The sequence below is a fragment of the Aegilops tauschii genome, chromosome 4, assembly GCF_002575655.3.
Source record: "Aegilops tauschii subsp. strangulata cultivar AL8/78 chromosome 4, Aet v6.0, whole genome shotgun sequence".
Taxonomy (NCBI): Eukaryota; Viridiplantae; Streptophyta; class Magnoliopsida; order Poales; family Poaceae; genus Aegilops; species Aegilops tauschii.
In genome coordinates, this window is record NC_053038.3 from 26,823,299 (window position 1) to 26,839,869 (window position 16,571).

Genomic DNA, 16,571 nt, shown 5'->3' on the forward strand with positions numbered 1-16,571 from the left:
GGGCATATCAGTGGACTGAACTGCAGAATGCCAGAATAAAAGGGGGATAGCTAGTCCTGTCGAAGACTACGCTTCTGGACATCTCCATCTTGCAGCATGTGGAAGAGAGTAGATTGAAGTCCTCCAAGTAGCATCGCATAGCATAATCCTACCCGGCGATCCCCTCCTCGTCGCCCTGTTAGAGAGCGATCACCGGGTTGTATCTGGCACTTGGAAGGGTGTATTTTATTCAGTATCCAGTTCTAGTTGTCATAAGGTCAAGGTACAACTCCGGGTCGTCCTTTTACCGAGGGACACGGCTATTCGAATAGATAAACTTCCCTGCAGGGGTGCACCACATAACCCAACACGCTCGATCCCATTTGGCTGGACACACTTTTCTGGGTCATGCCCGGCCTCGTAAGATCAACGCGTCGCAGCCCCACCTAAGCACAACAGAGCGGTCAGCACGCCGGTCTAACCCTATGCGCGCAGGGGTCTGGGCCCATCGCCCTATGCACACCTGCACGTTGCGTACGCGGCCGGAAGCAGACCTAGCCTAGTGGCGTTCCAGTCCAATCCGGCGCGCGCCACTCAGTCGCTGACGTCAAGAAGGCTTCGGCTGATACCACGACGCCGGGATACCCATAACTACTCCCGCGTAGATGGTTAGTGCGTATAGACCAAATGGCCAGACTCAGATCAAATACCAAGATCTCGTTAAGCGTGTTAAGTATCCGCGAACGCCGACCAGGGCCAGGCCCACCTCTCACCTAGGCGGTCTCAACCTGCCCTGTCGCTCCGCCACAAAGATCCACTTGCGGGTACTCCTACGAGCCGACCCGACTTTAGTCATCACATGTGTCATGTATGTAGTATATAAGTATATACCCGTGATCACCGCCCAGGTGATCATGGCCCGATAGTATAGCACAGCAGACGGACAAGAATGTAGGGCCACTGATGGAAAACTAGCATCCTATACTAAGCATGTAGGATTGCAGGTAAAGGTATCAACAGTAGTAGCAAGGATAGGCTATGCATCAGGATAGGATATCGAAAAGCAGTAACATGCTACACTACTCTAATGCAAGCAGTATAGAGAAGAATAGGCGATATCTGGTGATCAAGGGGGGGGCTTGCCTGGTTGCTCTGGCAAGTAGGAGGGGTCGTCGACTCCGTAGGCGAACTGGGCAGCAGCAGTGTCGGTCTCGTAGTCTACCGGAGAGAAGAGGGGGAAGAAACAGTAAATACAATGCAAACATAAGTATGACGATGCGTGACATGACAATGAACGGTGCTAGGTGTGTCCTAACGCGACAGTAGGTGGTACCGGCGAAGGGGGGGAACATCCGGGAGGTATTCCCGATGTTTCGCGTTTTCGGACAGACGGACCGGAGGGGGAAAGTTGCTAGTTCGATAGGTTAGGGAGGTGTGGTGGACGAACGGACTGCGTATTCGGATTTGTCTCGTCGTTCTGAGCAACTTTCATATAGAAAGCATTTTCATCCGAGTTACGGTTTAAAAGATATGAATTTTCAAAGATTATTTGAATTTCTGGAATTATTTAATTAACAGAAAAGGGATATGACGTCAGCATGACGTATGAGTGACGTCAGCGGTCAACAGTCCGGTTGACTGGTCAAAACTGACACGGGGGACCCACCTGTCATAGACAGTGGGTTAAACAGAGTTCAAACTAATCTAAATTTAGTTAGTAAAACTACTGGGCCCACCTGTCAGTGACTGATCAGGTTAATTAATTAGTTTTATTTATAAAACACATTTTTTTTGTTAATTATGCGGCGGGGCCCGCATGTCAGTGGCTGGGCCTGCCCAGTCAGCACGTTGACTGGGTTGACCCAGTCAACGGGGCCTGCGGGGCCCGCTGGCAGTGACCCAGGGGTGGCCCCAGGTGTGCCAGCTCAGCAGGCCGGCGGTTGAACGCCGGCGAGCACGAAAACGCGGCGGAGGGTGCTCGGCCCCGTCGGGATTCGTCTACAGGGGGCCTACACGGGCGCGGGTGGGTGCGTTCGAACGGGGAGAGCCCGCCGCGTCGCGTGGTGAGACCGGCCGGAGCTGGAGCTGCCGGAAACGGCGCCGGCGACGAGCAAAAGCGGCGCCGGAGTTCGAGCTGGAGCGGGTGCGGCGTTAGAGCGCGTGAGCGGCCAAACTAACCAGCTAGGCGGGTGCTGCATGATGCGGTCAAGCTAACGGGCATACGCCCATGACCAATTGGTCACCGGAGACCCGCCGGCGACGAACTCCGCGGCGCTGCGTTCGGGCGCGCGTGGGGAAGCAGCTAGGGGGCGCGCGAGAGCGAAAGGACAGGGAAGGAGGGGGAGAAGCTCACCGCGCGGCACACGGAGGCCGGTGAGAGGCTTAGGAGCAGCAGGTCGGCGCCGGGGAAGAAAGGGGTCGCCGGCGACCGAAGTTGAAGACGAGCTCGGTGTGCTCGTTGTAGGGGCTCCGGTCTCCAACGGGCTGCACCAGACGAAGCAGCGGGCGACGGCGGTCCTCGGAGACACCGTGGGGCGGCGAGGTGGGCACGGTGGCCGTGTGAACGACGGAGAACGGCGGCGACCGCGTCGGGCGTGGGGAAGGAAGGAGCGGCGCGGATCTGGGGGGGAAGAGAGAGGCGCAAAGGCCGAGAGGTGAGCGGGGGCGAGTGGGAGAGGGGCCCGAGGAGGCGGGGGGCGCTGGCGTCCTTATCCTCCCCCGTCGCCGGCGAGGGGGTGCGGCGGGGACCGGCCCCTGTTCCGACCCCGGTCGGGGGAACAGGGAAGGGGAGGGCAAGTGGGAGAGGTGGGCCGGGGTGGAGCTGGGCCTTTCGGCCGGGGGGGGGGGTGCTGGCCGGCTGGGCCTGGGGTTGCCCCAGTTGGGCCAGGTCCAGTGGGGGGGCTTTTGTTTTTAGTTATTTTTTTGTTTTCTGTTTTGTTTTGCATTTTCTTTTATTTATTTTCTTTCACCTTTTAATCCATTTTAAAATACTTAGGCATTTTCTAAAAAGGAGTTTTCTCCACAATAATTACCAGTGTATTATTTGGCACCCACCGAACATTTTTGTTTAAATTTTTGAAAACTTTTATTTTCCACTTTAATTTTAATTGAAGTTTGAATTAGGAGTTTGAAAAGAAATGTGATTCCAATGTGATCAAGCCCTGTTTAGCAACATGATTAGCTTAATCACAGAGAGTTACTGTAGCATGATTCTCGGGGTGTTACATAAAGTAAAGCAATTACAGGGTGATTGCATTGCATACAATAAAGCGACAACCATATGGCTCCTGCCAGTTGCCGATAACTCGGTTACAAAACATGATCATCTCATACAATAAAATATAGCATCATGCCTTGAGCATATCACATCACAACATGCCCTGCAAAAACAAGTTAGACGTCCTCTACTTTGTTGTTGCAAGTTTTACGTGGCTGCTACGGGCTAAGCAAGAACCGTTCTTACCTACGCATCAAAACCACAACGATAGTTCGTCAAGTTAGTGCTGTTTTAACCTTCACAAGGACCGGGCGTAGCCACACTCGGTTCAACTAAAGTTGGAGAAACAGACACCCGCCAGCCACCTATGTGCAAAGCACGTCGGTAGAACCAGTCTCGCGTAAGCGTACGCGTAATGTCGGTCCAGGCCGCTTCATCCAACAATACCATCGAACCAAAGTATGACATGCTGGTAAGCAGTATGACTTGTATCGCCCACAACTCACTTGTGTTCTACTCGTGCATATAACATCTACGCATAAACCTAGCTCGGATGCCACTGTTGGGGAACGTAGTATTTTCAAAAAAAATCCTACGCACACGCAAGATCATGGTGATGCATAGCAAAGAGAGAGGAGAGTGTGTCCACGTACCCTCGTAGACCGAAAGCGGAAGCGTTAGCACAACGCGGTTGATGTAGTCGTACATCTTCACGATCCGACCGATCAAGTATCGAACGCACGGCACCTCCGAGTTCAGCACACGTTCAACTCAATGACGTCCCTCGAACTCCGATCCAGCCGAGCTTTGAGGGAGAGTTCCGTCAGCACGACGGCGTGGTGACGATGATGATGTTCTACCGACCCAGGGCTTCGCCTAAGCACCGCTACGATATTATCGGGGTGGATTATGGTGGAGGGGGGCACCGCACACGGCTAAGAGATCCAAGGGATCAATTGTTGTGTCTATGGGGTGCCCCTCTGCCCCCGTATATAAAGGAGCAAGGGAGAGGCCGGCCCTAGAGGGGGCGCGCCAAGTGTGGGGAGTCCTACTAGGACTCCCAAGTCCTAGTAGGATTCCCTTTCCTTTTCGGAGTAGGAGAGAAGGAAAGAGGGGGAGAGGGAGAAGGAAAAGGGGGCTGCACCCCTTGTCCAATTCGGACCAGAGGGGGGGCGCGCGCCTCCTTCCTTTTGGCCTCTCTCCTCTATTCCCATATGGCCCAATAAGGCCCAATACTTCTCCCGGTGAATCCCGTAACTCTCCGGTACTCCGAAAATACCCGAATCACTCGGAACCTTTCCGATGTCCGAATATAGTCGTCCAATATATCGATCTTTACGTCTCGACCATTTCGAGACTCCTCGTCATGTCCCCGATCTCATCCGGGACTCCGAACTACCTTCGGTACATCAAATCACATAACTCATAATATAAATCGTCATCAAACTTTAAGCGTGCGGACCCTACGGGTTCGAGAACTATGTAGACATGACCGAGACACGTCTCCGGTCAATAACCAATAGCGGAACCTGGATGCTCATATTGGCTCCTACATACTCTACGAAGATCTTTATCGGTCAAACCGCATAACAACATACGTTGTTCCCTTTGTCATCAGTATGTTACTTGCCCGAGATTCGATCGTCGGTATCTCAATAGCTAGTTCAATCTCGTTACCGGCAAGTCTCTTTACTCGTTCCGTAATACATCATCCCGCAACTAACTCATTAGTTACAATGCTTGCAAGGCTTATAGTGATGTGCATTACCGAGTGGGCCCAGAGATACCTCTCCGACAATCGGAATGACAAATCCTAATCTCGAAATACGCCAACCCAACAAGTACCTTCGGAGACACCTGTAGATCACCTTTATAATCACCCAGTTACGTTGTGACGTTTGGTAGCACACAAAGTGTTCCTCCGGTAAACGGGAGTTGCATAATCTCATAGTCATAGGAACATGTATAAGTCATGAAGAAAGCAATAGCAGAATACTAAACGATCAAGTGCTAAGCTAACGGAATGGGTCAAGTCAATCACATCATTCTCCTAATGACGTGATCCCGTTAATCAAATGACAACTCATGTCTATGGCTAGGAAACATAACCATCTTTGATCAACAAGCTAGTCAAGTAGAGGCATACTAGTGACACTCTGTTTGTCTATGTATTCACACAAGTATTATGTTTCCAGTTAATACAATTCTAGCATGAATAATAAACATTTATCATGAAATAAGGAAATAAATAATAACTTTATTATTGCCTCTAGGGCATATTTCCTTCATTGCAAGGCTTATAGTGATGTGCATTACCGAGAGGGCCCAGAGATACCTCTCCAACAATCGGAGTGACAAATCCTAATCTCGATCTATGCCAACTCAACAAGTACCATCGGAGACGCCTGTAGAGCACCTTTATAATCACCCAGTTACGTTGTGACGTTTGGTAGCACACAAAGTGTTCCTCCGGTATTCGGGAGTTGCATAATCTTATAGTCATAGGAACATGTATAAGTCATGAAGAAAGCAATAGCAACATACTAAACGATCAAGTGCTAAGCTAACGGAATGGGTCAAGTCAATCACATCATTCTCTAATGATGTGATCCCGTTAATCAAATGACAATTCATGTCTATGGCTAGGAAACTTAACCATATTTGATTCAACGAGCTAGTCAAGTAGAGGCATACTAGTGACACTCTGTTTGTCTATGTATGCACACATGTACTAAGTTTCCGGTTAATACAATTCTAGCATGAATAATAAACATTTATCATGATATAAGGAAATATAAATAACAACTTTATTATTGCCTCTAGGGCATATTTCCTTTAGTTGTGGCATATGGGATAACGGGGACTTGATGCTTTAATGCTATGGTTGGGTTTTACCTTAATGATCTTTAGTAGTTGCGGATGCTTGCTAGAGTTCCAATCATAAGTGCATATGATCCAAGAAGAGAAAGTATGTTAGCTTATGCCTCTCCCTCATATGAAACTGCAATGACGACTACCGGTCTTGTTAACAATTGCCTAGGATAATTCCGCCTTATCCAAAACCTCTAGATCAGATAACGATATGACCCTCCATGATATGCAGTTAAAGAAACAGTCCAAGGCAGAATGTCTACAGAGCTTATGGCCCACCTAACGTATAGCAGGTGGGACGCAAACCTAACTAAAAATGTTTAGATGAATGACTGGGGTATCCCATATCCCATACTCCCTGACATGGAGCACTAAAAATACTCTCATATATTTGGGTCCATTAAGATGTTGCTAAAAATCTGAAGGAAGAAAATAACACAATACTACAATAGATTTTCAGGTCCAAGCTCCATTAATTGTTCGAGAAACAAAAATGAAAAGTCCAAGATTAATACTATTGTCCATGCTACAAATTTATGGACCAAATTGGAATAGCTACTATTCCAAATTAGACTTCTCTTTTTTTTCTAGTTATGTGTTACAAATCTTTATTTGATCTTTCTGACATGACAGTATGTGTTAGTGTTATGTGTCAATTTCGCCAAGTACTTTTTTCATGAATTTTGGGTCAAGGTTCTTATACTAGGAGTACTCCACGTCTGAGAGTACACAATACATTCTCAATGTCGTGGCTAGCCAATTTTGAGGTACGAGAAGTAGGTGACAAGCAGACATGGGATGATTAATTATGGCGTTTAGGGTTGGCGCACAAGAAGAGAAACTCATGTCCCAGCAAATCCACAAAGGGTAATATATATGCCAGTATGCCAGTCATATGTCAAGGTAGGCAAACATGCAAGAAGGGATGGACCTGAGCACCTACATTTTTCCTTTTACCTTAAGGAAGCTAGCAACATATATGGGCATGAGTGATATAGGGACATCACCCAACTCCTATGATCTTTGACCGTGGAGTTTAACGAGCTGGCGAGTTTGCATGATGAACCTTGAAAGATGAATATCACCAATAGGTCGCTGATCTGGTAGATGTGTGATGTGATCACAAAGATGATCTCGTTGTGGTTACTGCCGTAGGAGAGCTTCAAGGTGTTGCCGTCCTTAAGAGCTTGTGTGGAGTCATGCTTAGCTCGGGAAACTTCCACACTGATCAAAGCAAAATACTACCCAATGGTCTTCTACTTGTGCTCTCAAAAAACTTCATGGCATTCCATACAGGAGTTTGTCAAGAAAAAAATTAGAGACGTACTATCAGGCTTGGGCCACTTGATAAAGATTTGAAATGGATTGCTTTGCCCTAGCGAGGTTCATCTCTGTATTTATTTACATATTATAGTTTTATCTTGAGTAAAGTTTAGCCGAATTTATAAAGAACAATATACACATTCCGACGCGGATTTGGTGAACATGGGTGCGCGCGCATCCTTTATGAATAGTAAATTCAAAAAAATGCTTAAAAAAAATCTGAATTTATTTTTGTAATATACATATTCAACCGGTATACTCGCATATGAAGTTTCACGAAGAAATCACATCCGTGGTAATCTGGGCAAAATGACAAAATCAAAGCTATATTAAAAAATACTGTTTAATGAATAGTATGGTCGCGTTTGTATTTTCTTCACTAAAAATACCATGGGTGTCAATACATCATGAAACTTCGCACGTGAGTAGAATGATCGACTAAATTTCATACCGCGGAATTTTAGAATTTTTAATTTTTTCTAATACTTTTTATGAATTTATTATTCATATGGGTACGCGCGCATCCATGTTCTCCTTTGTATTTCGATACACATTCACACAAACAAATATTGAAGCCGAGTGCAGAACAAATCACACCCCACTATCCTCATCCTCAAAATCAAAAGAAAAGAAACGAAAAAAAAAATCGGACGAACGAGACACTCTCGCCACGGTCAGGCGCCACAGCGGGGCAGAATGATGCCGCCGGCGGCGCTCGTCCGGCGCCTGACCACGGCCGCGGCGCCGCTCTCCGACCTCACGGACGCGCTCCTCGCCACCCGCCTCGCCAACCACCTCCTCACCACGCCGCACATCCCGCCGGCCCTCCTGCCCGCCGCGCCGCTGCCGCTCCCCGTCCGCCTCCACGTCCTCCGCCACCCGGCCCTCCCGCCCACCTCCAAGCTCTCCTTCTTCCTCGCCGCCACGCCGCCCGCCTCCCCGCACCTCGCCGCCACCTTCCCCGTCCTGCTCCGCGCGCTCGCCACGCACTCCCCTCCGCTCCTCGACGCGCTCCTCCCCTTCGCGCTCTCCTCCCCGTCCCCCGACGCCCTCCTGCCCCGCCTGCTCTCCGCGCTCCTCTCCGCCTCCCGCCTCGACGCCGCGCTCGCACTCCTCCAAGACGCCCCTCCCGACCTCCTCCCCCGCCTCGCCGCCGCCGCCATCCCTTCCCTCATCGCCTCCCCTGACCCCATCTCCGCCGTCCCCGCCATCCGCAGGCTGCTTCCCATCGCCTCCCACCCGCCTCACGTCCGAGCCACCAACCGCCTCCTCCTCGCCTTGTCCAAGGAGAACCTCCACGATGACTTCTGCCATGTGTTCGACGAAATGTCAAGGAGGGGCCTTCCTTCCAACTTGAGGTTCTACAACATTTGCATCCACGCCTTCGGCAAGTGGAAGCGCCTGGATAAGTCCCTCAAGCTCTTCGCGGCCATGAAAGCTGCCTCTCCTCCGCTTGTGCCAGATATATGCACGTACAATTCGGTCATACGTGTGCTTGTGATCGGCGGGAGGGTGGCTGACGCTTTGGTGGTCTTTGATGAAATGAAGTTGGCTGGGATCCACCCAGACGTGTTCACTTACCGCGCAGTCGTGGATGGGTGCTGCAAGAGTTTCAGGATGGATGACGCACTGCGTCTGTTTCAGGAGATGCGCGGGGGCACCGGGCTGAAGGGGGATGTCGTCGTGTACAATTCGCTTCTGGATGGACTCTTCAAAGCAAAGAGGCTTGATGAGGCATGTGGTTTTTTCGAGACAATGGTGGCGGATGGGATCCAATGCTCAGCGAGCACACACAACACCGTGATCGATGGGCTGTTCAAGAACGGGAGGGCAGAAGCTGCATGTCGGCTGTTCTATGAGCTAAGGAAGAAAGGTCAGCTATTGGATGGGATTGCATACAGTATTATGGTAAGGGAGTTCTGCAAGGAGGGCACAGGGGACCAAGTTGCAGAGGCAGTCAGTTTGGTCAAGGAGATGGAAGATCGGGGCTTTGTTATTGATTTGGTTACCGTTACATCATTACTTCTAGGTTTTAACAAGAGTAGACGGTGGGATTTGGAAGAGAAGATAGTGAAGATCATAAGAGATAGCTCTGTCTTGCCAGATGCCATCCGATGGAAGTCCAACATGATGGATGCCTTGACAGGACCACAAGATAGAGCGAAAGATGGAACATCAATCTTTCCATTTGATGGTAATATGAACGATGTGATGAGTTTGCTCAATCCTGCAGTATGCACTGATACAAATGAAGGAACCACACATAATGAACCCAAGGATGATTGGTCTTTGTCCCCACACTTAGATCATCTTGCCAAACATGCTGACCATTCAAATAATTCTGCTATATTTACAGTACACAGAGGTCAGAGGGTGGAAGGCATGGGGGGTAAAACTTTCGATGCTGACATGGTTAATACATATATGTCAATCTTTTTGGCCAAAGGGAAGTTGAGTGTAGCCTGCAAGTTATTTGAGATCTTTACAAATCTGGGAAGGAAAGGGACAAGTTATACATACAATTCACTGATGACATCATTTGTCAAGAAGGGGTATTTGAAGCAGGTCTGGGCAGTTCTTCACGAGAGGGGTGGACAGCTCTGCCCCAATGACATAGCAACATACAATCTGATAATTCAAGGTCTTGGCCAGATGGGGAAAACAGAGGTTGCTAGCTCAATCATGGAACAATTGTCAAAGAAAGGTGTTTACATGGATATTGTTATGTACAATACTTTGATCAATCAATTGGGAAAGGTCGGGAAGGTTGAAGAAGCAAACTGTTTGCTTGAGCAGATTACCACAAGGGGCATGAGACCAGATCTTGTTACTTTTAATACCTTGATCAATATTAATGCGAAAGCTGGTAGGTTGAAGGAAGCCGACAAGTATTTGAGGAGGATGATTGCAGAAGGCATTGCTCCAAATCACGTAACGGAAACAATAATGATTTTCCTTGATAAGGAGATTCAAAAGAAAAAACAGCAATCTAAATGAACTACTGAAAAAGCACGAATAATGTCAGTGCAACGAAGGCTTTTTCAAGATACTATATTGGCGAAAAGGGACAGTTGTTGTGACAAACTCTATGGAGAGGTAGCTCTGTTGTGAATTGAAAATGCCATGAGGTAAACTTTGCAATATTGTGTCTTAATTTCAGAACTTTTCCCTACCAAATTTTCATTTACTACCTTCAGAGAGCATGACAATATCAGATGAATGAAAAAGAGCATGACGATATCAGATGAATGAAAATGTAATGATGCATAAGGCTAACTGTAGTTAGTTTATTCGATTGTGAGTATCTGTTGGAAAGTCCGTTGAAGAATGCTTCCTTAGATCATTGAATGATGGGAGTATGTACCTACAACTACAGGTGTTTTTCTTTATGTTTTTCGTTTTTCTTATGTGAATTATGAAGTCATGTATTGCACATGTATCCAATTTTATTATAGAAGTGATATTGTATGAAACATACAGATGCCGTGTGATATTTGATATATGAATATTTGGACAGCCATTAACTTGCTTCATTATGTTAATATATGAAGATTCCCCCTTTTTTAGATCATTCCTCTTGTTAATTGCTTGAGCTGGTTTACTCCCATTTTGCACATGAATATTTGATAAGACTATGAGTATTTAGTGCCATCCTGACCTTTTGAATGTTACCATGCTTATGCATCTTTTTTTATCCGGGGTATAACTCCTGGCTTCTTTTATTGAATTCAAAGATGTACAAGATTACAACGACACAAATGAGCCATGCATCTTCCAGACATTTGAGCACATGAAACTGAATAGGAGATGCTGCAAAGTCACCGCATTCAGGAAAACATAACAAATCAAAGCATTGTAAATGTGGGAACTGTTGTCTTCTGCTTGTAGCTTCGGGTTCTGTTATGGTTTATCGAAGCAGAGTGATCATTGCACTGATTTACGTGACCTCAGACTACCTGAGCACTGAGCAGTCTCTCCCCTGCAAAGAGGTGAAATGGAAAACAACTTCAGCCAGTTTTAGAATCTTATCGTTAAAGGTCAGTTTATTTCTTTTGAATCAAATGGTCTATGAGACTGCATGTAATCCAAATATGTACTAAATTCCTGTAGATTCCAGATTCCCTGTGTACCAGTTGGCTATAGAGTTTTCCAGTTGAAATAGCGCATGTCTCCCGCTCTAGAGCACTTCTGATTACACCCCAGATGGATCTCACATTAGATCGATTGAGAAAATAGGTTAGTTTCCTGCCCTTTCTCTAGGCAGGTCTGGCATGATATCCTCTCCTGGCTGAGGATGACGTGCAGGCCACCTGACCAGGACACCTCCCTCAACGAATGGTGGCTAGCTGTCAAAGAGACGACTCCCAAATCTCTTCGCAAGGGACTGGTCGCCGCCACGCTGCTGACGGGATGGATGATCTGGGAACAGCGTAATGCCTGCGTCTTCTATGAGGATCGACCCTCTGTCCACTTGCTGACCGAGAAAATCAGAGCCGAGGCGGTGCTCTGGGCTCGAGCTGGGGCTGCTGGTCTTCGCTTGGTGATCCCAACACCTGGGATGTCCATTAAAATCATTGTAACACAAACTGTAAACCACCTCCTAGGAGGCCTGTAACCTTTAACCCCCCCCCCCCCCCCCCCCCTCTTCAATGAAAAGAATTGTAGTCTTTGCATCTTCTCGAAAAAAAGAAAATAGGTCAGTTGCTTCTCGTGCTCCACAAAGCTTGCAGTTAATGAGGCATATTGTTCCTTGTAAATTTTCAGCACAGAGATAAAAGAATGAATCTAGGGAAGTATTTAGACTGCCTCATGGTTTACATGGCTCGGCATGAAACTCGAGATTTAGTATGAAACTAGCATGGTCCTGCATTTTCTGAAGTGGTGATCAATCCAAACAATGAGGTTCATACTGGAACTAATTGTGGAATCTATATTTGGCTTTATTTCCACCATAGTTTACTTCTGAGTGTTTCCCCTTATTATTTTGCTGTTTCTTTACGACCTGATGCTCATTAACAGGAATTTTTAGCAGTCAGCGAGCGGAAGGACTACACTTGAAGTCGTTAAGGAATTCTGTTGTCCACTCAGAAATTCGTCTTTGAGTGGTTCAGCACTCAGTTTGTTCTCTGAACCCTGTAGTGCCAAAAGAGACTTGATACAGTGTGAAGGTGGAGGTCAAAAGATGGACGGTTTTAGCTGTGAATTAACACAAGTGGAGAACTGATCTGGATGTATTGTGGGTGCTCTCACATGTTAAACATGCCTAGCAGAGTAACAGGAGTAGAAGCAAGGGTGTGTGCCATGTGCATTATTGAAGTATTGAGTGCTACGCAGATATGTTCCGTTTGGACTTCATGTGCAGCAACATTTCTGCTGCGTCCTTCATCTCCTCTTTGAATGTGTGGTTGCTAGACAACTGTAGCTTGATATCTGTGAGATGGATGACATTAGTTTGCAATTAATTCCTAGCACATTGGCAGGTTAGCAGTAACATGATATTTTCAAGTAGAGGGGGGTTGTGGTTTGTGGAGAAAAACGTGAATCCAAGAACAGTGGCAGCTGCTTTGCTGGGACTGGAAGCTGTCTGTTACTTCTATGTAGCACTTCTCCAGGATGCTGAATTTCAGGCCGATTCAGGCCCCAAGTCAAGTAACCATGGAGGACATGAAGCGCCTTTTGGTTCAGATTGAGAAGAGAATGTGAGTGGAGCTGTGTAACTTTGTCCGATTTGCTATGCACCACATATCTGAAGCAACAACCCTACGACTGTTTACTTCAGTTCTCAATGTTCTTTGGTAAATTGGTGCTACCAATTCTACATAGTATAGACGAATAAAACAAATATTTTGGGTGAAATCCGAGTCTTTCCAGTTGACCTGCTGTGCGATTGTTTTAAATTACGAGGTTGCTTCGTAGCGGCAATTGTCCGACGTTGTTTCTTGTGGCAACTGTATAATCCAAATCCAGCAGTAACTTTTGGGTTGCTCATCCTTTTACTGCATCCTGACAATGCTAAATTATTCAGAGCAAATAGTGATGGTGCTCGCTTGTCTAATCGGAAACAAGTGTCTACAGTTCAAAGTTTTTTCATTGCAAAACAGTTATCTGCTGGTAAATTATTTATTTCTGCCACTAACAATTATTTATAATTCAACGTTTTTTCATTGCAAAACAATTACCTTTTGCAGCCTTACACTATATCTGTCATGCCATTTTCAGTATGCTAACCCACCCTCAGCTGTTGTGCTCTATTTGTAGAGTAAGAAAGATGATCTGCTTTCAGCAGGCACAGTGGGGTGGTGGCTTGCAGCTTTTATGGAGGAAAAACCGTCACTCAATGAAGAACTGGTGGCTGCTGTGCTAGAAATGGCATTCACTTATCTGGGAAACTGAGTGAGGGAAACACTTCTAGAGACCTTGCTAACAAAGCTTGCTCTGCCACTCGGATGAGGTGAGTGAGCCAGCTACCCCGCGACCGTTTAATTCAGCTTTCAGTACTCTTCGGTAAACAAGTGGCATCAGTCCTGCTAGTGGACGCTAAATAAGATCCCAAATGGTAACAAAATATTCCGCTCGAAGTTGGAGCATGCCAATTATGCAAATCTGCTGTGCAATGGTTTTGAGTATGAAGATGTCCTTTAGTGGCCATTGTAGTATAAACCAAATGCAATGAGATTCCTACCAACCCTGCGTGAACTTTTGTCTATCATCGCCAGTTTTTACGCGCGGTAGGTGGCTGCGTCCTCTTGGATGTACTTTTACCATTGGTCTCGCTGTTTATTTTATTTTTTGCTGCAACCCGATGACACTAAATCATTTTTTAACGGATATAATGACAGTGCCCACTTGTATAATTTGTAGGCTCGTTGTAGCCATCGTTTTCGTTTTCTTTATTGCAAATACGTTTTTCTGTTGGTATGGGCATGCAGCAACCAGTGGCGGAGCTTCAGTCAGTTTGCTGGGCGGGCCAGACTAAGCAAATACTCCCTCCGTTCCTAAATATAAGTCTTTTTAGAGATTACACTACAAAGTACATACGGATGTGTATAGACATATTTTAGAGTGTAGATTCACTCATTTTGCTTCGTATGTAGTCCATAGTGGAATCTCTAAAAAGACTTATATTTAGGAACGGAAGGAGTACATCCAACACTTCTTCTTAAGGCTCAGTTTTTATGTCATCCTTCCCTATTTTCTGTTAGGCTGGGCGGGCTAAGGCCCAGTTTGGCCCCAACGTAGCTCCGCCCCTGGCAGCAACCATCCAAATCTGCCATCAATAGACTACACTTCCGTAGCCTCAGACGGTGGTGGGTGTCAATCGTGAAACGTGCGTACGTAGTCACATACACATGATTCGGCGTAGCAAACCATAGGGTACAGTTAGCAGTTGTCCGTTTAGGCGGCAGCTGAAAACTGTGCCGCAGGGTGCAGTATCAAATCATGCAGCACAGCAGTAGCACTTGATTCCAACGTTTTTCTTAGAGAACTCGAGCCGTTTGGGTGCTGGACGGAAGTACAAACAGGCTCTGCTTGATACGCAAAGTGTCCTGGCTCAATCCATGTTGCGCTCCAGAATTCGAAGGCATAATGTCGAAGGTCTGGGGGATATTACTCGCTGACATGGAGTACTCCCATATATTTGATCCATTTAAAAGTTGCTAAAAAATTCTGGGAAAAAACACTGCACGATACTACCAACAGAATTCAAGTCCAAGCTCCATTAATTGTTTGAGAAACAAAAAAGAAAAATCCAAAATTAATATATTGTCCATGCTCCATATATATGGACCAAATTGCAAAAGCTACTATTCTAAATTAGATTTCTCGTTCTTTTTTGTTTCTAGTTATGTGTTGCAAATTTGGATTTATCCTTGTAACATGATTAGCACTATGTGTTATATGTTAATTTGGGCCAACTATTTTTTTCATGAATTTTGGATCGAGGCTTTTATACTAGGAGTACTTTGAGGCAGGAGAAGTAGGTGACAAGCTGGCATGGGATGATTAATTGTGGCGTTTGGGGTTGGTGCACAAGAAGAGAAACTCATGCCCCAACAAGCCGCAAAGGGTAATATATATGCCAGTCATATCCCAAGATAAGCAAAGCGTGCAGGAAGGGATGGACTTGAGCATCGTGGCGCTTGGGCACCTACATTTTTTTGCTTTCGCTTCAAGCAAGCTAGCAGCGGATATGGGTATGGGTGGCATAGGGACATCACCTCACAGCTATGATCTTTGACCGCAGAGTTTAACGAGCCGGTGAATTCGCGCAATGAACTTCAATTGATGCATATCATAAAGAGATTGCTGATTTGGTGCATGTGTGATGAGATCTCAAAGGTGGTCTCGTTCTGGCTGCGGACGTACGAGAGCTTCTAGGTCTTGCCATCCTTAAGAGCCTGTGTGAAGTCGTCCTTGGCTCGAGAGTCTTCCACCTTGATTGATGCAAAACACTACATATTGTTGTTCTACATGTGCCTTGGGCAGTGGTGGTGCTACGTGCTCTTTGTCATTTGCTATGCGCCGCATATCTGAAACAACTACTCTACCACCGTAAATTGGTGCCATCATTCCACATAGTATAGATGAATAAGAACAAAACATTTCGGCGAAATCCAAGTCTTTCCAGTATACAGACCTGGTGTGCGGCTGTTTTAAATCATTGTCACTGTTTCGTGGCGGCAATTGTAGAATCCAAATCGAGCGATAACTTTTGGATTGCTCGTCTTTTTACTGCAACCTGGCAACACTAAATTATTTCAGAGCAAAAGTAATGATGGTGCTCGCACTGCAAAACATTTTTCTGCTGGTAAATTATCTAGTTCTGCCACTAACACTAGACCTTGCAGCCTTGCACTATATATGTCATGCCGTTTTCAGTAATGCTAGCTAACCCTCAGCTGTGTTGTGGTCTATTTGTAGAGTAAGAAACATGATCTGCTTTCAGCAGGCATAGTGGAGGTGGTTTGCAGCTTTTATGGAGGAAAACCGTCAGTCAATCGAAGAACAGCTGGTGGCTGTGGGATTAAGGTTGGTTGTTATGTATTCTGGGTCTGGGACAAAACTTCTAGAGACTGGTAACAAAGCTTGCTAACTCCGGTAGAGCAGAGTCACTCCACTATAGTAGGTACTGTAGTTTTTATATTGTACTGCCACATAGGTGAGGTGAGTGAGCAGCATG

At 46.4% G+C, this 16,571-nt stretch overlaps 1 protein-coding gene across 6 annotated transcripts; it reads left to right on the forward strand.

Annotated features, from left to right (window-relative positions):
• Nucleotides 1-7,734: 7,734 nt before the first annotated feature.
• Nucleotides 7,735-12,849, forward strand: LOC109747587 (pentatricopeptide repeat-containing protein At4g01570). 6 transcript variants are annotated; one of them, XM_040386490.3, is made up of 3 exons: nt 7,736-10,518; nt 11,125-11,427; nt 12,410-12,849. In XM_040386490.3, the coding sequence occupies exon 1, from the start codon at nt 8,087-8,089 to the stop codon at nt 10,385-10,387; it is 2,301 nt and encodes a 766-aa protein (XP_040242424.1). In that variant the 5' UTR covers nt 7,736-8,086; the 3' UTR covers nt 10,388-10,518; nt 11,125-11,427; nt 12,410-12,849. The 6 variants fall into 6 exon arrangements, with proteins under 6 accessions (XP_073352244.1, XP_045083282.1, XP_040242424.1 ...); XM_073496142.1 differs by having other exon boundaries at nt 12,420-12,849; XM_045227344.2 differs by having other exon boundaries at nt 12,423-12,849.
• The last annotated feature ends 3,722 nt before the right edge of the window (nt 12,850-16,571 follow it).

Excerpts from the sequence above, each read along its gene's own strand:
- LOC109747587 (XM_073496143.1), top strand. The coding sequence starts at position 8,087 with ATGATGCCGCCGGCGGCGCTCGTCCGGCGCCTGACCACGGCCGCGGCG.